At 33.5% G+C, this 22,542-nt stretch overlaps 1 protein-coding gene and 1 long non-coding RNA gene across 2 annotated transcripts; one reads left to right on the forward strand and one right to left on the reverse strand.

Annotated features, from left to right (window-relative positions):
- The first annotated feature begins 928 nt into the window (after positions 1–928).
- LOC123202956 (dynamin-2A-like) lies at positions 929–13,182 on the forward strand. The gene is made up of 22 exons (XM_044619104.1): positions 929–1,442; positions 2,145–2,195; positions 2,287–2,407; positions 2,870–2,962; positions 3,720–3,781; positions 3,970–4,087; positions 4,331–4,664; positions 5,178–5,325; positions 6,124–6,225; positions 6,324–6,443; positions 6,880–6,963; positions 7,079–7,206; positions 7,692–7,776; positions 7,904–8,042; positions 8,793–8,869; positions 9,270–9,326; positions 10,442–10,589; positions 10,685–10,842; positions 11,477–11,590; positions 11,681–11,748; positions 11,978–12,153; positions 12,511–13,182. Exons 1-22 carry the CDS (start codon positions 1,296–1,298, stop codon positions 12,765–12,767), a joined length of 2,787 nt encoding a protein of 928 aa, XP_044475039.1. The 5' UTR covers positions 929–1,295; the 3' UTR covers positions 12,768–13,182.
- Positions 13,183–14,189: 1,007 nt separating this feature from the next.
- LOC123202957 lies at positions 14,190–17,469 on the reverse strand. Its single transcript, XR_006499094.1, has 4 exons — positions 17,210–17,469; positions 17,016–17,111; positions 14,296–16,654; positions 14,190–14,216 (listed from the first exon to the last, which is right to left on the reverse strand). It is a non-coding gene; the product is annotated as an uncharacterized LOC123202957 (long non-coding RNA).
- Positions 17,470–22,542: the final 5,073 nt, after the last annotated feature.

The raw sequence follows: 22,542 nt of genomic DNA on the forward strand, positions 1-22,542 counted from the left end.
GCCCCCTTAATTTTTTTGCATTTCTTTAACATTCTCATATTTTTTTCTAATTTTAAGATGCCCTTTATATTTTCCAAATATATATGAACTTGATATTCTTATAATATCAAAATACTCTCACAATCTTGATGTGTTTCTTTAGAACCCTAATATTTTGGTTAATTTCAAAATACCCTTATATTTATTTGAGATTTTCTTAACACTCTCATATATCGTCAGATATCGAAATGCTCTTATATTTTCATAATATTTTTCATTTAACACTTTCATACATTATCTAATATTAAAATACCCTCATATTTTTTAAACACTTTTTAACCCCTTTATATAATGTCAAAATCTAGATGCCCCCTATGTCATTATATAAATAAAATATACGAATTTGATTTAATGGATAAATTAAGTTTTGGATTACAATTTGTATAAATACTTTGTTATCATTGACTGATTTTTTTCAACTCAAACTCAGAAATATGAATATTTTTCCTTTCGAATTAACCCACAATGATAGTTATTAAGTGCAAAATGAAAATTTGAATGGTTTGAAAATTGTATAAAGGTGAGAGTTTATATAAAAGTGGTGAAAGAAATTATTAATACTCTTAAAAAAAATTTGAGACATTTTTGCTTAAGATTTTGAAAATGAGCATTTTTGTTAACCTAATGTAAAAGGGGGGGGGGGGGGGGGGATTTAATTTAATTTCCCTTTATTGTTATATTTTTTCATAAAGTATGGTCTAAGTAAGGGTAAGCTGGTACTTATGAAAAGTATGTTGTAAGAAATTAAACTCATAAAAATTTGTTAAAAATGGAGGAACCTTTGTTACTTAATAAAATTAGGGGTTTCTTGTTATTTTACTAACCGTCAAGAATGTATTGTCATTCACTCCAAAACATTAAAAAAATATTTAAAAAGAAAAAAGGGGAAAATTCTAAAGGGGAAGCAGGCAAGCGAAAACAAGATTCAAATGAGCGAGACTCGACAAATACTCAAACTTCATGAGAGAAAAACAGAAGCTTAATTGAAAATTACTTTTCGACTTTCGTTTCAAAATCCAAACTTCTACCGAGAGAGAGAAACCCAGAGGGAAAAAAAAAAAAAAAACAAACAGAGAGAACCAAAGAGCATCCTTTCTTCGTTTGTGGTTCCTTCTTCTCCTACGTCGTTTTGCTCTCTCGATCTCTCTCTGTCCATTTTTTTTTCTCACTCAAGCCTCGCCTCACTTCTAGATCTTGCCCTTTCTGGTTTAATCCATCTCGATCTCTTTCGCCGTTACTGTTAGCTATTAGATTCGATGGAGGCGATCGAGGAGTTGGCTCAGCTTGCCGAGTCAATGCGGCAAGCGGCGGCGCTACTTGCTGACGAAGACGTTGACGAGAGTCAAAACTCGAATTCTCGTCGGACTTCGACTTTTCTCAATGTTGTGGCGCTCGGAAATGTTGTAAGTTGAAGATTTTAAGTTATTTGGTGGAGAAATGATAGATCTTTCGTTTAGTTGTTTGTTTTATATTGCGATCAAGTAAGGATTCAGTTCGAATTTGATTCCGTGAAGTGTCGAGGTTTTTCGCTGAGTTACACGATGTGGTAACTTTGCTGGAACTTTCGGTAACTTTGAATCCTGAAAGTTCTGGAAAACAAATAGGCAGGGGCCGGTAACGGTGCAGTTGTCGAGTGATATTTGAATTTGAGCTTCGTCTTGTGAAGTTACGATGTTATGCTAAGTTACCAGGCAGCTAAGATTACCGGCAACTCAGTAACTCTTAATAATATTTGATTGCCTTTCTGTAAAATTAATGGGGAGGGCCCGGTGACAATACTGAGATTGAGTGGGTGACGTTACTGGTAAAATGTTAAGCCTTACATTGTATTATGGAATTACAAATTGGGGCTGGTAAGCGAGGTGAATTATGAAATCTGGATTGGGTCAAGTGATTTTTGATTTTGAATTTAATTGTGTGAAGTTTACAGTGTATGTTAAGTCTGGTTACCTTAAGACTGCATGTTATTGTTGCAATCAGTAATCAAAGAGGATTTTGACAGTTAGATATTTACCGTGTGTTTGTTGAATAATTGTATTAGAGATATGCTTTGTCTTGTTTGTTTCTCTGACTTGTTTATTTATTTATTTTTATATGTTGGGTAGGGTGCTGGCAAATCTGCGGTTTTGAACAGTTTGATTGGGCATCCAGTTCTGGTAAGTTGGCTCGGTCAGGTTTTCTGCCGTTATTATTTTGGAGGTTATGAAATGTGGTAGCTTCGTATTTAATTCTGTTTTCTCTGTCCAGCCAACTGGTGAAAATGGTGCTACTCGAGCTCCAATAAGCATTGATTTACAAAAGGATGCTTCTTTGAGCAGCAAATCAATTATTTTGCAAATTGACAATAAGTCACAACAGGTTTCTGCAAGTTAGTAACTCCACTTGATAGGTCTTCCTAGTTGAACTTAGCCTGTTTGTTTGTATAATTTTCATAAAGTTCATTTTGGGTATGTATGGTTTAAGAGTTAATATCAGACACCAGCTCTGAGGTTTTTCGTACTAGCTTCTGCTTTCTATGATTTTATAAGTGCTGCTAGCCTCTTCTGTAGTGTTAACTATAGGTTTTTACCATCACTCCAAGTCTCCAATGTGTATTTTAGAAAGTTGACATATTAAATGTTCTGTAAAGGCTCTTTTTGAATTTTTTAGTTATAAGAATAAAAATGTTTAACTGCATGAGAACAAAATTTGTGCAGTTGATCCCGAAGGAAAATGAACTTGAAGAGGAGGTTTGTAATTTTGTTAAAAATTAGAAATACTAGGAGAATGCTTGTGTAGGCTCATTTTGGATGTTATTCTTATGTTGTATCTACCAATTGTTGTTTTACAGGTGCTTTACGGCATTCTTTACAGGATAGGCTTAGTAAGAGTGCCTCAGGCAAGAGTCGTGATGAAATATATTTGAAGCTACGCACAAGTACAGGTTGGTATTAATAGTCTTCTATGTTGTGTCTGCTATGAACTTTGTTTCAAATGCTTTCGCTTGTTTAAGGCTTTAGAATTTCTAAATTTATAGTCGGCACAATTGTTTTTGTGTTGCTATTTTGAATGGTTAGCCTCGATATCTTAACCTATGAATATTCTGGAAGTGATGAACATATAAATTAAAAGATAATGATAAATGGATGGGTAATATTTTGAGTGCAAAAAGAAATTAAATTTCTAAAGAATCGCAATAAGTACAAGAACTGTAAATTTAGTGATGGGTTATTTAGCTTACTGCTAAGAGGTAAAACAATCTTGTAGAATGTTCTTGTGAATAACCAAACTAGATTAGTTATGAAATTACTGAAATGTCTCATCATGAATTTATTGCTTTTGAGTTGATTGTTGATATGGACTATTAAATGACTTCTAATTTATTTTATGTCACTATATATGTGAGGTATATTTATATAAAAACAGTGGTTGTTTGATGATTAAGCATTTATGTGTATTACTTCTTTGTAGAATTTTTGTTAGTGAGGAACTGTTACAGTAATGAAGGTACAGTTTTTTTTGTAAATTTAGCAATCTGAACTTTAGAGTTTGCTGTATTTTAACTCCTATTAGCTGCTACCTTTCTGTTTTTATAGTTATGTGATTCGATCTATGCTATGGTTTCTGCTTATTAGTAGATTAATTCCATATAATATTTTGGTTTCTATATCTCATGTTTTTGTCCAATGTGACTTTTTCAGCACCTCCCTTGAAGTTAATCGACTTACCTGGACTGGATCAAAGGATTATGGATGAGTCAATGGTGAGCGTTTGTTAATTTTTGTAGACCTTATTTGCACGATTATCTGGCCCAGTAGTTGTTATTGTTTTTGAAGACACTCTTTTGCATTTATATCAATGAAGGAAACATTTGTTGCTTGTTTGCTTATATTTAGTATGGTGAATAAATAATAATTACTATATTTTTTTTTGGTGATGTAACTTGCATAGGTTAGCAACTATACTGAGCGCAATGATTCAATTTTATTAGTTATTATCCCTGCTGCCCAAGCACCTGAAATTTCTTCATATCAAGCCCTCAGAGTTGCCAAGGAGTATGATGGAGAAGGTAAATGGCTGTAACCTTTTATATCATTTTAAGATGTTCTTGAGGGTAGATGCTAAATTTTTTATCTCAGATATCCTATTTTTAATATCATGAAATTCTATCTTCTAGTGCATGTCAAGCAGTACCCTTTGAACTGTATGCACGTTGATTACCCTCCCTGTTTCCCACCTCTTTGTCCCCTGTTTTTACATTGGTCGATATTTATTTGTTAAGTAAATTGGGACCTTGTTATGTTAATGGTAGGAACCAGAACCATTGGTGTAATAAGTAAAATAGATCAAGCTTCTGCAGACCCAAAAGCTCTTGCTGCTGTTCAGACTCTCCTTTTAAACCAAGGTCCACCAAAAACAGCTGATATCCAATGGGTTGCATTAATTGGTCAATCAGTGTCTATTGCTTCTGCTCAGTCTGGACTGGAGACCTCCTTAGAAACTGCATGGAAGGCAGAGAGTGAAAGTCTCAAATCCATATTGACTGGAGCCCCTCAGAGTAAGTTAGGCAGAATAGCTTTGGTGGATGCTCTGGCACAGCAGATCCGCAAGCGTATGAAAATCCGGGTTCCAAACCTCCTCTCAGGGTAAATGCTTTACCACTTTCTGCATGAATAATTGAATTTCATCAGAATTTTAGTTCATCTCTAATAGCATTTTCCTTCTTTTGTGACACAAACTATATGTTGCCTTCAGTTTTCTTGAAAATGATATCTTGCATCTTCTTGTTTTTGCTGAAATTTTAGGATTTTGCATTGCAATCATAATAATTTAGCAAATGGAATTACTTTACATTATATTTGCCAGTTAAATCTCCTGAGTGAAGTTTAGCTAAAGTCCTGCTGAATTGTTAGACTTTGACCTGTCTTGGTGGACTATGACAATTTTGCTACTGATTGCTGTTTATATGGTTTATAATCCTATAGAATGTTCTGAAGTTACTAGTTGCAGTTCAATGATCACACACAATTAAGCATAATGTTGTAATATATATAATTGTTAGTCAGCTTAAGATCGGATGCATATTTGCCTTCCTTTTGCCAAATGTATATCTTTAGTTACCCTAGTTGCTAATTCCTTTATTCCTTCCATCTGTGCAGTTTACAAGGGAAGTCTCAAATAGTACAGGATGAATTAGTTCAGCTTGGTGAGCAGATGGTCCAGAGTGCTGAAGGCACAAGAGCTGTAGCTTTGGAACTTTGCCGTGAATTTGAAGATAAGTTTCTTCAACACATTACTACTGGTGAGGTGAGCTATACCTGTTTCTGAAACTTTCCATGCATTATATGGTGTTCTTTATAGTTTTCTTTTATGTGTCTATGTATTTACATATTTCAAATTGTTGTGCAGTCCATGCATATATCATAATTTACTGATTTTTTAGTAAAATAAATAGAAAATTTGAGGAAAAAATGACTCAATATTTTGGAAAGTGCTGTCAAATGCCTTCTTTGTTTCAATAAAGTCACTTGCTCATTTATGTTTAGTGAGAAGCTTCTTAATGATTGCTAAGAGTCAAACATCTTCCTTCCTACTGGATTTGATGCCAGCAGGGATTAGGGTGATGGTATAAATAAGAATTTTTTCAAACCAGTCCTCTATTCCAGAGAGAAGGTGTTTAATGTTGCTGCATTTCTTTTTTGATCTTTCAGCTTTGGTACACAGATATTAGGTAGCTACTGAGTATTTTCTTCCGATTTTCATGGATGTCTATTTTATACATATGTTAATTTTCTTATATCTTTTGCTAACCAAATGTCATTACTTTATATCAAAATATTAAATAGAAAATTACTGCTTGTTATTATACATAATACATTATTCTCCGAAGCTGTTGATTTTCCTCTCATTAGGAAGGGTTTTATATAATTAGATCTTTGTAACAAAAGTAGGTGTAAATGGTACTTCAATGCTCGTAATTATGTTCCTTTTTTCCTTTTATCTTATATGTTCTAGAGCTTGTATAATTGAATAACTCTCGGGTTAGATGTATGAAATTCCTATATTCAGAAATATTGGTTGTGATAGCAGCTTTTTTGGTTCCAGGGTTCTGGTTGGAAAATTGTTGCAAGTTTTGAGGGGACTTTTCCAAACAGGATCAAGCAGCTTCCTTTGGACCGACATTTTGACATAAATAATGTCAAGAGGGTATGCTGCTACTTCTTCTACAATTCTTTGTTGTGTTATGGAGTGTAATTGTTTCAGGATTTACCAGTTATTAACCTTCTTATGTTCATTTCTATCAGATTGTGTTAGAAGCAGATGGTTATCAACCATATCTCATATCTCCTGAAAAAGGTTTGAGATCTTTGATAAAAGGTGTCCTGGAGCTTGCGAAAGAACCATCACGTCTTTGTGTTGAAGAGGTAATCAAACCATGTCCTTCAAAGTGCGTTTTGAATACTCCCACAGTTTTAATTCTTATCCCTTAGGTGTTAAGTCTTCATGTTTTTATCATAATTTAACTTCTTAGCTTCTGACCTGCTGATGGTGTCTCTGTGGTGTCTATCATAAGTTGTATGCTTCTTGTTGGATGCCAATTATGGACATTCAAGTGGTATTATCTTTCATTTTTTACAAGTTGCCTTCTCTTTTACATTGTTATTCCAAGGTCACATGCTTACTGGTGTGTCCCTGTTCAATTAGATGTGTTTGGCTGTAATGGTGTTTGCTAACTTCATCTGACTTGGAGTCAATATTAAATTTTCTATGTACATGTATTATCTTCTATGCTATTTTCTAACTGGATGACAGTGAAAATCATAACTTGTTCTTGTTTCTGTTGTTACTCATGAAAAACAGGTACACCGTGTCTTGGTTGATATAGTTTCTGCTTCTGCAAATGCTACACCAGGCCTTGGAAGATACCCTCCCTTCAAGAGAGAGGTATGGCTATTCATCATCATGGCGCATGAAATGTGTGTCTGTATTTTCTGAACTCTGCCTGGTTGAAATCTTCTTTTCCTTCTCTAATAGTTGAATGATTTTGACCTTTGACAAGGTTGTGGCCATTGCAAGTGCTGCGCTAGATGAGTTTAAAAATGAAGCTAAAAAGATGGTGGTTGCACTTGTTGACATGGAGCGAGCTTTTGTCCCTCCCCAACACTTCATCCGTCTGGTGCAGAGGAGGTATTCACTAAATTTGTTTGGCTGGTAGCCTGGTATGCTGTATGTAATAATCGTTTTTGGTTTATAATCCTATAGAATGTTCTGAAGTTCCTATTGTTTATATTCCTACAGGTTTATAATCTTGCTGAGTTGCTATTGTTTAGATTCTTTCATTCAACTTAAAATTTTTGGTTGTAAGTTCATCATTATGGAGTCAAAGCTAGGTTGGCTAGGAGGTTTTGTATTTAAATTCTCCCTTTATATGTTAGATTATGAGCAAGTTGGGCTTCTGTTTGATCCAAATATTTTTCTTTTGGGTTCTATGTGATGAGTCCATTAATTAAATTTTCCTTATGTAAAGTGGTCTGTTAGTATATCATAACCATAGTTGGCCAATTCCTATCAACTTTAGCTTGTGGTTTTAATGAATTTTCAACAGTATTGTATCTTTGCAGGGTTATTTTTCCCTCACTGCAGCTTACTTAGAATCTCTTTGTTTTTATCAGAATGGAAAGACAACGCCGAGAGGAGGAGGTGAAGAACCGATCTTCAAAGAAAGGACATGAGGCAGAGCAAGCAGTACTGAACAGGGTAGGAGGTCCTTTATGTTGTATAATCCAATGACCTTAGAATGATGAACACATTGTATAGACGCTTAGTCCTGATTCATAATGCAGTGTCATTCCTTGGTTACTACTTATCTACCTTTTCCTTTTAGGCAACTAGTCCTCAAACAGGTGTTCAACAAAGTGGTGGAAGTTTGAAATCAATGAAGGATAAAGCTGGTCAAGCAGAGAAAGAAGCAAATGAGTCTTCTGCTTTAAAGACTGCTGGTCCGGAAGGAGAGATAACAGCAGGTTTGTGTGAAAATTGCCTGCATTATTTGTCTGGATATGTTTACTTTAAACAATTTGCATAAAGGGACTGCTTATGGGATGCAAATCTGAAATCTGTGCTTGTTGCCTGTTAGGAACCAACAGCTTAGCAATCCTCAGCCAATGTAATCCAAATAAAATGATACTGAAATGAAGAAAATGGTGTTGTATGTATTGGTTAAAGGCTGTATTTACATAGAACAGTAAGCCCTTTACATCATCATCTCCTAAAACAAGAAAAAGGAGACCAAAACACTCTCCTTCCCACTGTTTTTCCTCTAATTCATTCTCTGCCTATCCCATTTCATCATCCAGCCTTTATTCGAGCTCATTCTCTAGCTGCCTCGCTCAACTCTTGTGATGTCAGTCATCTTCTCCATGTGGTCTTGCTCTCCCTTGTGTGTATGTGACATCTGTGCTCCCAAGGTGTTGCTCTGTGCTTGTGCCACCTGTGTCCAGATTTTTGCTCCTGCAGGTGGCGTACACATGGGTCCCAACATTGCCCAAGACTAGATGCTATTAAATGATTAAATGGCCCTCGATCAATATTGAACTTCGCATATCTTGCTATCAAGATTTTTGGATGTCTTTAAAAACTTTGCATGTATGGTAATATTCTTTTTTCTAGTGCAATTTTTCACAGAAAGGCTGATAATCACTCGAAATTTGATAAGGTCAAGAGATCTTTTCATATTTTTTCGTGTAGAAGTTTACAAGTCTTTGAATGTTCAGGTTTTTTATTGAAGAAAAGTGCAAAAACGAATGGATGGAGCAAGCTGTGGTTTGTTCTAAATGAGAAGACTGGAAAGGTTTGTAAGTAACATACTGCTGCAGGTTAATTACAATATCCAAGCTTTACATTTTAGAGATGATGTTCCTCAGATGTGTGAACTTTAATCTATAAGGATTTTGCACTAATCTCATCTCTTCAAGCAAAACTTATTTAATTTCAATGTCATCTTTTGGTCAGTTATTTTTGTCCTTTTTTTTTTTTTTGGACCCACATCTTAATGCATTCTCCAAAGTGGTGTGACAATTATATAAAATTTGTTAAATGCTTAATGATTTTATAAGATGTGGAAATGACCATTCTGTTTATTTCTTGTATCTTCCACATGTAAGAAGTTCAAGATTCTTGAATGTATAGTCTATATTGCAAGTTGAAACTGTGTTTGATTGGTATGATTAATTTATACTATCCTACCACAGCTTGGTTATACCAAGAAGCAGGAGGAAAGACATTTTCGTGGTGTCATTACTTTGGAGGTATGTTTACCATCTTTTATTTTTTTATATTTTTATATTTTTAATCTAAGATTATTTTTTTCATAATAAAAATGCTGAAACCTGTTTCATCATTTTGAGTTTTATTACCATGTTGGACCTTGAGGGTGCGTTTAACATACTGTATTGGATTAGGTTAGTTTTCAAGACTTTGGTGTGACAGTGGCATAAATAGGTGTATACAATATAATTACTTTGTATATAATAAATACACAATATAATAAATTGTATATAATTAACTCCACCGGTAATTGATTTTGAATTAAATATAAATATACAAATAAATAAAAAATATTTTTAATATATAGTTATTTATATTAAAAATTTATGTAATGCATTTGTATTATTTTCCATCCCTTATTATAAGTAATGTTAAATTTTAATTTATTATAATTATTTTCATAATTTTAACTATTTAGATAATTTAAATTAGTTAATTAGATTTTGAAAATAATGCAGCAGGGGCACTAAATAGGCCTGCACTTCTCAAGGGTCTATTTCATGCACCTGGATAGGATTTTGGACTGAAGTCAGTCCAGACCTATCCTACAGGAACAATACACATCGGCTTAAGAAGTGTTGATGCTGTAGCATAAATTATGGTAGTGCAATAGTAGAAAAAGAACACACCTTTGAAGGATATGGAAGAGCATTTTCTTGTTATTGTTAATAATGTTATCACAATTTGAATTCTCTTAAAATTGAATAGTGACAAATTTAGTGTACTTAGTGAAGTTCAGAAGATTAGAATGGATATAAAGATCATGTATCATGGACACACCTCAGTATTATCAACCTTGATCTATGGCATGAATGCATATACAATGATGATTAGGGTCATTAATTGGCATAATTCTAACTGTATCTACGTGCATTTTATAGTTGTTGTACTGCAAATGTTTATTACATCAATTTAAATTGCCTTTTGATCCATATGGGGTTGTGGACAATACTGGTAGGTGTGGCTGGTATTAATCTGTATTTAAATGTTATATGGCATATGGCATATGAAGCTAGCTTCCATTTCATTGAAGGCTAGTATGTAGTTTGGACTGTTTATCATTTTCTTGCCAACAGCTGTGTGTTTAACTGTGCAGGAATGTAATATTGAAGAGGTTCCGGATGAGGAGGAACCTCCCTCTAAAAGTTCAAATGATAAAAAGGCTAATGGACCAGATCCAGGGAAAGCAGCCAGTTTAGTCTTCAAGTTAACTAGCAAAGTTCAATATAAAACTATTTTGAAAGGTACTCTTTCCTAATATAAAATCGTATGGCAGTGGATTCAATCCCTTCCTGTTTTTGTCAACTGACATTGGAATCAAACTTCATTTATCTTGCAGCTCACAATGCTGTTGTGTTGAAGGCAGAAAGTATGGCTGATAAGGTTGAATGGGTAAACAAAATAAGGAAAGTTATTCAATCTAGAGGAGGACAAGTAATAGGTGCATCCACTGAAGGAGGTCATTCCATGCGACATAGTCTTTCTGATGGTTCTCTTGTGAGTTTACACTCTTTGGCTCAACACTAAATTGGTTTAAATATACTTTGACATTGTTCAATATTATTCTTCCACTAGGATTTCTTAAGTGTGCACATGGAAATTGTGGTAGGACCTTGAGATATGTTAGAGTCAAGGATTTAGGTGATCCGTAGGAGAAGGGAATAGAGAGCACAAGTGGCACATGAGCAGGTCATGAAAGTATGGGCAGTTATGGGAATTATGAAAATGTGGAAACATGGAAATAATAGGAGTGGAATTGAGGAAGGAGGGAAGGAAACATGGAACATGGCAAAAACAAGCATGGGCAGTTATGAAATGAGCAAGCATAAAAATGAGAATGGGGAAACAGAGGAGGGGGAAATTGTGTTTGTTTTGGCAGCCTTTGGCTGATTGAGGGAGAGAGCTGATCTGTCAAAAACCAATGGAAGTGGAGAGTTTAGCCTCTCAAATTCTAGATAAGAGTGGGGTCCTTGCTGGGTTATTATTGTATTTGGTCTGGGCATATTTTGTGATTGTCAAATACGGTTTCTTGTACTTGTTGACTCTTACATTGGTTGATTGTTTCAGTTAATTGTTTGTAGAGTTTGTTGGGTTCCTAACAAGATACAATTATTTTGTTGGATTTATGCAGGATACAATGGCCAGAAGACCCGCTGACCCTGAAGAAGAACTTCGATGGATGTCTCAGGAAGTACGTGGTTATGTTGAAGCAGTTTTGAATAGTTTGGCTGCTAATGTGCCCAAGGTTAGCTTGACAATTCAACATAACAATTTTTCATCCTTATAGTTGGCTTCTTATTGTATATTTTAATACCTTATTTGATTGATTGAGCAGGCAGTTGTTCTTTGCCAAGTTGAGAGAGCAAAGGAAGACATGCTAAAGCAGTTATATAGCTCTGTCAGGTCGAAGTCTTTATCAATTTGTCCTGCTTTCTTTATAGAATTTATGACTGTTTAGCATAAGCCTCTGATGGGCTGCCTTCTTTTTCCCCTGCTAGTTCTGGTTTTCCATCATTTCTTGTTTGTTATATGGGCTTAAACTATTCAGCATATAAAAGAATTAATATTTTTTTCTTGCAAAGAGAATTTATGTTTTTTTCTTTTCTTTTTTCCTTATAATTTTACCTGTTAGTGCACAAAGCACAGCAAGGATTGAACAGTTGCTTCAGGAAGACCAGAATGTGAAACGTAGAAGGGAACGTTATCAGAAACAATCCTCACTTCTTTCTAAACTAACACGCCAACTTAGCATTCATGACAGCCGGGAAGCTGCTGCCTCTAGCTGGCCAAATGGTGACACTGTATCAGGTATGTGAGGATTATCTTGGCTTAGCATTCTAAACACTTGTTCTTTAATAAAGAAAAATAAGGGGAAAAAAGGAAAGCTAAGAAATGGTTTATCATGAAGTGAATGGTTTCTATGAGATTCCATTGCTCTAATGTCATGAAAAATGTGTGGTACTAGCTAGTTAAATTATTCCTATGGGCTTTTCTGAGAGAGGGCTGGAGATTGAATTTTGCTTAAAATCATTCTTCTTTCTTCCTTGGGAGTAGGGCATCCCCATATGGTGTAAATATTGTCATGATAATTTTGATATATATTCCTAGCTTTCTGAACTTGATCAAAACTTGACATTACAATCTTTGGGTTAATCTAATATTCAGAAAGCAGCCCAAGAACAAGCTTGGCTTCAGGAGATGACTGGAGATCTGCATTTGATGCAGCTGCCAATGGACCTTCAGGTGGTTCCTTTGGTGGCTACTCACGATTGGCATCCAATGGTCACAGTCAGCGTTACAGTTCACCAGTTGAGAATGGTGATGTGTACACTGGTTCAAACTCAAGCAGTCGCCGTACTTCTAATCGGTTGCCGCCTGCACCACCACAGCAGTCGGGTTCTTCAGGTCACAAATATTTTTAGATGGCTGACAGAGATACTCATATATCCACTGCATTTTTAGTGGGTGAGGCCCCACTAACCACTCCATGCTTCCAGCATTTTGTGGTTTCTGATTATTACTTGAGAACTTCATCGTTGGGTGTACATAGGACCAAGACCAAGAATATTGGGTTTTTACAGCTTGCCCTAGTTTCACAACAGTGGATCCAATGTCTATTGAAATCCATTTTATCATATTCTTCTATTCATTTTTCTTCTTATTCTCATTTTTATTCCTTTACCCATTTTTGGTCCCAACAGTTGTATTTTGCTTGTTTAATTTTACGGTAATATAAACATAAGTGCTTTTGGCCGCAGATGATTTCGTAATATTTTCAGCATTCTTGTAAGGGGAGGGATATATTATAGTTGCCTTGTGTGAAATATTTTCTCCGAAGTTTATTGCACAATCTTTTTTTTTTTTTTTTTTTTGTATATTTTTTAAATTTTTTCTGATTTCTTCTTGTCATAGCTCGTGATGAAGTTGCTGGTGTGACAATTTAGGGAGATCCGGATTTTGGATCCGATACATTTGAAATCTGGTGGTTTATTGGCAGTTGGCATTTTTCAGTAGTCGGCTTATATTTAAACATATTCATATAGGAGCTTATAAGAAAGTTAGGAATGTAGTTGACAAGTGCAAGACCAATTATATTTATATGGTGTGACAATGTAAGTGCAACAGCTAGGGGTGGATTCGAATCGAACCGAATCCGAACTCAGATGAGTTTGATCTCAGCTTGATACTATTTATGCGAACTCGAGCCGAGAGAAAGGGCAGCTCGTACTCAAGCTCGTCAACTCACGAGCTCATAACGAGTTTTAGCTCGAAAAATCTTAACGAGCTTATACGCTCACAAGCTGTTAAAGAGCTACGATCCAGCATGCATAATGATCCGAACCTAATGAACTGTTCACAAGGTCGGCTCAAATATGCTGAACGAGCCGAGCCAAATGAGCTGTTCACGAGCTTTCATTATTGGTCTAAGCAATGGCTAAGCAGAATGGCAAGTGAAGGCCAATTAAGTTAGACACACAATTACACTTTTGTCATTCAGAGAATTATGTATTTATATTAAAGCTTATAATTTACAAATTTTTATATTCCTCCTGAAGTTCTATCTCATTCTTTCTCTTCTTCATTTCCTTCCAAACTTTAATCTATTTGTTGTTTTTATTTGTTCATCATCTTTTGTCTTGCCTCACTTCCAGCATGCTGCTTTGTCTTTTTTCAACCAGATTGTTTCGGATTGCCAGCGGAATCCTGAGATGATGACTTAATACTAAGATTTGACTTCTGTTTTCCTCTGAGGCAATCAAATTCAGATTCAATTCCCATCTTTGGGGAACATACGGGTGAGCCAAGGCTGCCATTCGATGATTTCCTTCTCGACTTTGTTTTTGGCCTCTGATTCTTTGAATCTTGGTTTCCTGCAGCAATTCAACTTTGCAAGTTAATGAAAATGAAATTATAATTCTCTAACAAACAAAGGGAAACAAACAGACAGACCTTCTGGGGTCAAATTCTTTTCACTTTTCTTTGTATCTGAACTTGAATTCGAAGGCTCTTTTGCGACTTCCTCCACAGATTTAAACCCAGCCAATTTCAAACAACAAAAACAACAAATATAAGCAATAAATATTCGGTTCTTCTCCAAAATAAGCAAACCAACAACAATAAATATTCAATAGATAATCTTCTGGAAATTGGTTCTACACTAAAACAACAAAAACAAAATGCGGTTCTTCTCCAAAATAAGCAAACCAATTTCAAAATAGAGTTCAATGTTTAATTAGAATAATTGAAACAAACCAATTTCAAAATCATCACAAGCCACAAAACGAAATCCACAAGAGCAAGCCTACAACACAAATAAGCAAGTATAATAAAACCCCCAATTCAGAAATCTTAATTACAAAGTTAGGGCTCAACAAAGTTAAGCTAAAAATTAACAAAATCAAAGTTCAAAAATGGAAAACACAAACCGTTCCACCGAGGACGGAGAACTAAGGCTAGAACATAAGATTCAAGGCTGTAGTCTGGAGCTTTTTTTAAGTTGTAATGAAGGACTAGGAGACAGACGCAAATGAAAGTGAAGAAAGCCACCAATTTTCATTTCTTTTAATCCAACCAAAATCGACGCGGTTTGCGTGAAGAATACATGGTTTGCGAGCCGAGTCGAGCTGCTCGGCTTAAAGCTTGAGCTCAGGCTCGGGAATCCTTAGCTCATCTCGGGCTCGAACGAGCCGAACTCGATATCGAGCTCGAATAAACTCGATTCGAATCCACCCTTAGCAACAGCCCAGCCCTTGCTTGTACATTAATTCCAGCAGAATCAGGACAACCAGTGCTTGTGTCTCAATTAATTTGAGAAATTTAAGAAGAAACTCTCCACTGAACACAAAACGAAGAGCCCTTCGAAGCTTTAGGTGAAACCGTGAATTTCTAAGTGGAATTTTAAATCCTTGGACAGCTTGTAAATGCTTTGAAACCTACTAGTAATATGATTCCTTTTTGTTTACCGATTACCCCTAATTGTGCAAGTGTTCTATATGCGTTTAAATTCTGTTCACTGGCATTTAAGATTAAATTCTTGACCTATATAATTCAATATAAACATCTCATTAAACTATAATACTACTGATTTTTTATTAAAACAATTATAATTAGGCAAATTAAACCAGACCTGATATGTTCAAGCACGAGTTTCAATATTTTTTTGAATTGAGTTTTGGGGTTGCCCATTTGGGTCTTAAGTTTTCGTTTATGATTGGCTTTGTTTTTTTTTTTTTGGTATCGATTTATTTTGAGTCTACACTTTGACAACCACAAGTTTAAAAAAAAAAAAAGAATTCATGATTGGCACAAATGAATAATGAAATTCCTAACATAAAAAAGAAGGAAAGAAAAGAAAGTGAAATCAACCATAAGAAAGTGAACAGAAGGCAGTTCAACAACAGATAGGACCTACAAGGAAAAGGAAAATGAATAAATACGTTTAAATACATCACACAATATATATTTATGTATATTTTTCCTAGCCTTTAACGTTTTAAATAACACAAAATTCAAGTTGCAGATCCAAGCAGAGTAGACAAATAAGACAGGAAGTGAAAGCAAAATTATTGGGTTTCGGTGCACTAACCCCACCAAAGGTAAACTATTGAAAGCAGACAAAGTGACTTGGGATCTAATAATATAATAATAATGGATAGTGATTGGCATCGTTTAACTGGGTTTTCATCCTACACAGTTGGCATCTTTTTTTTTTTTTAAATTTTTTCAAAATATTATGTTTGACTTTATTCTCCACACACATGATCACTTCTTATTAATCTGTTTTGATTCTTCAATGATTCTAAACCTATCATTGAAACAAGACTTCAATGGACTAGTTAGATTATTCAATAAAAAGAATCTCTATTAATCAATTCATCGCACCAAATTGCTTGAAACATAATTGTTAATAATCATTGATAAATCTTACTACATTACTAGTAACACACAACATATATTCAATATAACATGCTACTTTTCAAGCATTACCAGGATAACCACCAAAATAAGAATTGATACCCAATATCACAACATTCAAGTATCATGACCAGGATTTTATTCCCTCTCCCTTAAAGCATAATCCAGGAAGACAACAATTAAGATCATTTGAAATACAACCAAATGGACATTTTAGTCATTGCAGGAAATGATATTTATACAAAAAATATTATAAGCTCATAAAGCAGAAACTATTGATTACCTGCTCTAGGGCTTCTGACATGTAATAGTGAGCTCAAAAGGAAGTGTTAGCAATTATTCGAGCATTGTAGCAATCCCTTATAGCAATATAGGCATCGTTTTTCCACTTTCACTGCAAAGAAGTAGCTTATGACTTGTTAGAAATAGATTTCAACTAAAATATAGTTATTATGGTCTACATTCCAGTATAGAACAAGGGCATGTAAATTTATAATCAATCAAGATTGTCGCATTCCACACCAATAACTAAGCAGTTTTCTCAGCATCCAAACAAAACCTAAGAGTAAACACTTACTCGTTTTTTCCTCTCCTTAGATAAGATGCCAAATGAGGGTTTCAATTTCAAATAAAATAAAAATACAAGACAAGACAAGTTTCAAAGAAGCTTTAAATCTACAATGTAACCTTCACACTGCAACACAATTCAAAAATAAAACACAAAAAACATAAAGAGCAAAGATTGGATCAGAGACCTCTAGTAGCGACTTTGATGGTGGCGGAGTTCACTTGGTGATGACACGTAAGACAACTTCGTCAACTACATTCCTTGTCCTAAACCGAAAACAAATCTACGCAAACCCTCACATTATCAGTCAAAGCAACCAAAAAACAATTACACAAAACACAAAGCAAAATAAATACATAAAAATATAAAGACTTATAATACTTTGTTTAAATGCTAGTGTTGAAGAAAAACACAGGATAGGAGAGACACCGAACAGAAGACGGGTTCCTGTCAACCATCGTCAATGCTCTAATGAAGACAAATAGTTCGATGTGCTAATGATTCGAAGACAAGATTTGGAGAGTTCGTCGAGATTTTGAGCGCCGAAGAGGAGACATTTGTGATGCCAAAAAGGAGACGACTTTCGACACTAGACTCATCAATAGAAGAATGAAACATTTGACGAGTTCTAGAGGTTAGGGGTTTTGATTGGAAAATTTCAATTAAAAAAATTATGTGATTATATTTTAAATTTTGGCCTTTAATTTTCTCTTAATTTAAAAGGATTTGGATTTTCATTTAATTTAAAATTTGATTTAAGTTCAAATATGATTTTAAGACAAAACTAAAATTATCATTCTGTAACAAAAATAAAATATTTTCTAAAACTATCATTCTGAGTCAAAATTAATAATATATTTTAAAATAAATTTTAAGTTTTTGAGGACAAAGTTAAAATTTCATCTCTTAAAATAATCATTTTGGAAGGAAAATAAGATTTTGTCTTTAAAAATAATATTCTAAGATGAAATTAAAATTATCCCTAGAAATAAATCATATGTTTTTTGGGACAAAATTAAAAATTTCCTTTCTTAAAATCATGATTTTGGGATAAAAATAAAATTGTCCAAAAAATATAATTTTGGGATGGCATTAAAAAATGAAATTAAATTAGTTGCCCTAAATATTCGGGTTCTAAGCAAGATTACCCAAAATTTTATGATTAAGAAAAAATGCCTCATTAATTTGAAATGACAAAAATGCCCTCACATATAAATAAAAAAATTTCATATCTCTAACCAATTTTCCCTTAAGGCTTCCATGGGTTTGGCAACTGCTCGATTTCTTTGGATTTTCTCCAGCATTTTTTGTGTTTTTCAACGACAAAAATGGAAAAAAAAATGAGTACATCATCCATTGTTTTGTTTGAATCATTTTGGTCTTTAGATTTTACCGATTTGATGAAAATTTTGGACGTTATTAGTTTAAAGTTTTGATTTTGAACAATGGATTTTATGTGTTAGTTTCTATTTATTTTGGTTGAATTTGTTGAGGATTATTGTGTTATAGTAGGTGTAGATTAGATTGTTATTAAAATGGGAGGTTGAAATGATAATTTTAGTTGGAAAAAATGGATTAATTTGGCTAGCGCTCAACCTCAAGGGGCCTCAGGATCCCCTGAGGTGGATAAAATCCCCTGGGTTGCACAGTAACCCCAAGGGAACTTGAGGGAGAGGAAAAATTTTAATTTTTTAAATAGTGCAACTCGTGGGAGGAAGAGAGGGGAATGTGAGTGTTAAGGGTGCAAATGGATATTTTTTGTAATATAAGATTTTTCGACATATAGTTTTCGAATTTCATGTTTGTTTTCCTTGTTTAGGGATTTGCCATGTGTTGTTTTTGAATATGAGGTCTATTTTTTTATTTTTCTCATTATAGGGGTTTTCGACGTATAATTTTTTAATTTCAGGTTCGTTTTTCTAATTTTTCCATTATAAGGGATTTTCAACTTGTAGTTTTTGAATTTGGCATTCCTTTTCTCAATAATTGCAGAAATTGATGGATTAGATATACATTTCATACAAATTTCTTTTTTCGTAGGGTTTTTCCACGTGTATGGCTCTTTTGCAGAGCCTAGTGTTCCCCAGCAACTCTTCCGCCTCGATGTGGATGCGTTTGGCCTTAGAGTTGTATTTTTGTTGCATCGAGTATATCGTAAATATATATATTTATTTATCATTGGTTATTTAAATGATTTTAAAGTTGTTATGTATATATTTTATTTATGATGTTTTATTGGGTATGCGTATGATTTCATGTTTTATCTATTTTATTGCAACTTACCCATTAAAGTATGAATCAAAACTCAAATAATGCATAGGAGAATCTTGTATGTTGTCACACAAGATTTACTAGTTGTGTCGAAACTTGCTGCTGAAATGAAGGAATTTAATCCTTAGAAGAAACATGAGATTTGATGATGGAGTGAAGAATGGAACTCATGTGTTTAATATAATTAAATTGATTGAGAGGGCCAAAACTTTAGACTTGTGTACGACGAATAACATGACATTTATCCATATTGTCTCGTCTCTACCCAAATCCTATACTAATTTCATTATGAACTTTCTGAAGGATAACAAGGGAGAATCCATTGAAGGTTTGATATGGATGGTTGTGAATATTGATGTACAAATTAGAATGGCTAAATAGGTCAAAGCCAGTTTGAAAAGAGAGGAAGAAGAACTAAGGTTGATGCCTAGCCTAATTCTAAATCTTAGCTAGTACACCAGAACACACTAAACTCTTATAAGGGTACAGTTGGCAAAAGTAAGGGAATTTGTTTTTGATGTGGTAAGCTTGCCCACTAAAGCAAACACTGTAAAACCTTTGTAGCTAACGAAATAAGGAAGACTGAGTCTTCAAATTTAGGTAAGATGGAGAATTAACCCTTTTCTCGAAATCTTGGATTGTTTAACATGAGATTTAAATTTTCACATTTGTTCGATGTGAATTAAATGAGGCATAATGGATGCTAGATAAGGGAAAAGCTGGATTTACAAGTTAGAAATATGACATGTGCATGCCACATTACCTATAGGATCTATGTACTCTTTCTAGCCCATGGGCAAGATGAAAAGAAATAAAAACTGGTTGTAATTTTTTCAAAAATAAAACTTCAGAGGGATTTATTACTATGATTATTTCAAGAATTCACAATCATATAAATTAATTTGGACCAATAATTCGGTACAAAAGACTAAGTCATAATTGAAATTTTGATTCATTCGATTGTTATTGAATGATGGATACTAGTTATGTTTTTAGACAAAGATGACCATGTTAACCTTTCGCTGTTTTCAATGGGAGGATCATTTGACTATTGAATTTTATCTAAACAACAAGAATTAATAGTTTGTGTTGAACAAATCAAATTTTGAATTTCATTTTTTTTATTGGATATTCCAATGAACATGATTTGTAGATCTTTGAAAATAAGAATCTAAATACCTTAAAGAAATTCAAGAATAAAATAAAGAATTTGTTAACATGTGTCCAAGGAGGTGAATACATAGGATAAATGGTCTAATTTAATACCTAAGGTGTAGTCAGAGTTTTAATATCCATTGAATATTTTAAAGTAATACTTTATTGATTGTAACCCATGTTTATATCTACGGGTATAACATATTTTATATGTGTTTTATGCATTGGATTGAAGTCCAAACGACTTATTTAACAATGGTTGCAACAATAATGTTAAACAATTTTACTTGAATTAGTTGAACCATGTGTTAAATAGATTATCTTGTATGATATTTTAAAGGAAACTTAAAAATATTACTCTTCTAATACTAAATAAGATTTAAAATCTGTTTTGGAAGATTCTTTTAGACATCATTCTCTAAAAGATCAAGTAGGAGAATAATATAACTCAATCAAGATCTAATTCATAAGAAAGATAGACATAAACTGAACGATGTGCTAATATACATGGTTGAACATCACAACAAAGATTACTTATTCCTAGAAGGAAACAAGTAATCAATCTAAGTATACAAAAATCATGTAGTAAATATGAGGTGCATTATGAGTTTATAAAAATTAAAATTCTCATAACTCTTTATAAACACACTGGTCATTTATGACGTTAAAATCTGAGACCTAAGACTGATGCTAAATTCTAGTGTGCTTATAGTTGTTGTATACCATTAAAAGTTTGACAATTAAGTGTCAAGAGTAGCTCCAATGGATAAAACCTATAATGGTTATAACTATAACATAACCAATGATATTGACTTAGAAAAAGAGCTGGTCGGGTATGCAAGTTGATGAGTTCAATTTAAGAACTTATGTGAATGTTGGAATCTAGAAAGATTCATACAAGTAAAACCATAAAATTTTTTTGGTTTTACTAAGATGAATATGAAATCTCTATACAAAAGCAAGTAGGAGTACAATGACAATTTTGACACTGTATATTTGTACGATACTAAACATATCAAAATTAAATGCCAAATTTACAATTGGCATACTAAAACTTGGGTAACTAAGTAATCCTTTGTAAAAGAACTTAAATTAAGTAGTTCATATCCTTTCTTAATCTATTATTATAGATCTTATAGACTAATAAATTTAAGTTGAAGTGTTTATAACAGATGAAGGTTGAAAAGATTTAGCAAACGAGAATCTGAAAGGATTCTCTTTCATCATTATGATACATGCCTCTTTTGGATTATATGTCATTGAACGCATAAATTGAAAAACAAAGATGATTATATTTCTTTTAGTGCTAGCTATTAGAATGATCATGAAATACACTCAAAGTTGATATCTCAATCTTTTTGAAATGTCAACTATGTCCAAATAGATGACGTTGGACAACATGTTAGGAAATATTCTTAATTTTCTAAAAAAGAATATGGATAGTTCCTGACGTCTTGAAAGATGAAGTCACTGATTGAGGAACAATGTCATAAGACAAACCAGATTAAAAATAATGAATATCAATTCAGAAGGGCATGTCATATAAATGTTGAATCAATTCTAAGTTGAAAACTGAGTATAAGTCATTCAAAATGCAAGGTCTTAAATGACATATTAAATCGTATAATTAATTGTTACCATGGTTGATCTGGAACTATTAGTACAAAACAGATATTTCATGGAGTCATGTTTCACCAAATGGTCTAATTGCATACCTTGGTGATTTTACCATGTCAATGATGATTGATAAGAAGAAAGGTTAGTTAACCTAACAGATTGTATCAATGAATACTCTATTATAGTAGAAGTAATGATGGGCATATTGTCATTCGATGTTAGTTGCATGGATGATTTACTCTATAGTGCAAGTGAGAGATTGTTAGAGTTGGTGCCCTAGAACAGATTGTATCAATGAATACTCTATTATAGGTCATATTTGCAATTTACTGTGATATTCTTTATCTAAAGCATATCAATATATGCTCCGACAAATGTCTTTAATAATGGTTGAACTATGACAAGGGAATTAATGCTCGACATTTGATCATGAGAACCCTATGTGCACATTAGGTGGTTATTCTTAAAATATCTGTAACTATGATATTACCATGACCAAGGACAAGGGTAATAATGATAGAGTTATTATAATGTTGAATAATCTCATCGAAAGATAATGATAGTTCTCACATGTCAAAGTTGTTTGTTAACAACTTGGTGTAACACATATGTGGAATGTTGTAAATGTGTTCAACAGATTAACTTAGTAAAAGGATTTCATATGGAGGTTG

The sequence above is a fragment of the Mangifera indica genome, chromosome 19, assembly GCF_011075055.1.
Source record: "Mangifera indica cultivar Alphonso chromosome 19, CATAS_Mindica_2.1, whole genome shotgun sequence".
Taxonomy (NCBI): domain Eukaryota; kingdom Viridiplantae; phylum Streptophyta; class Magnoliopsida; order Sapindales; family Anacardiaceae; genus Mangifera; species Mangifera indica.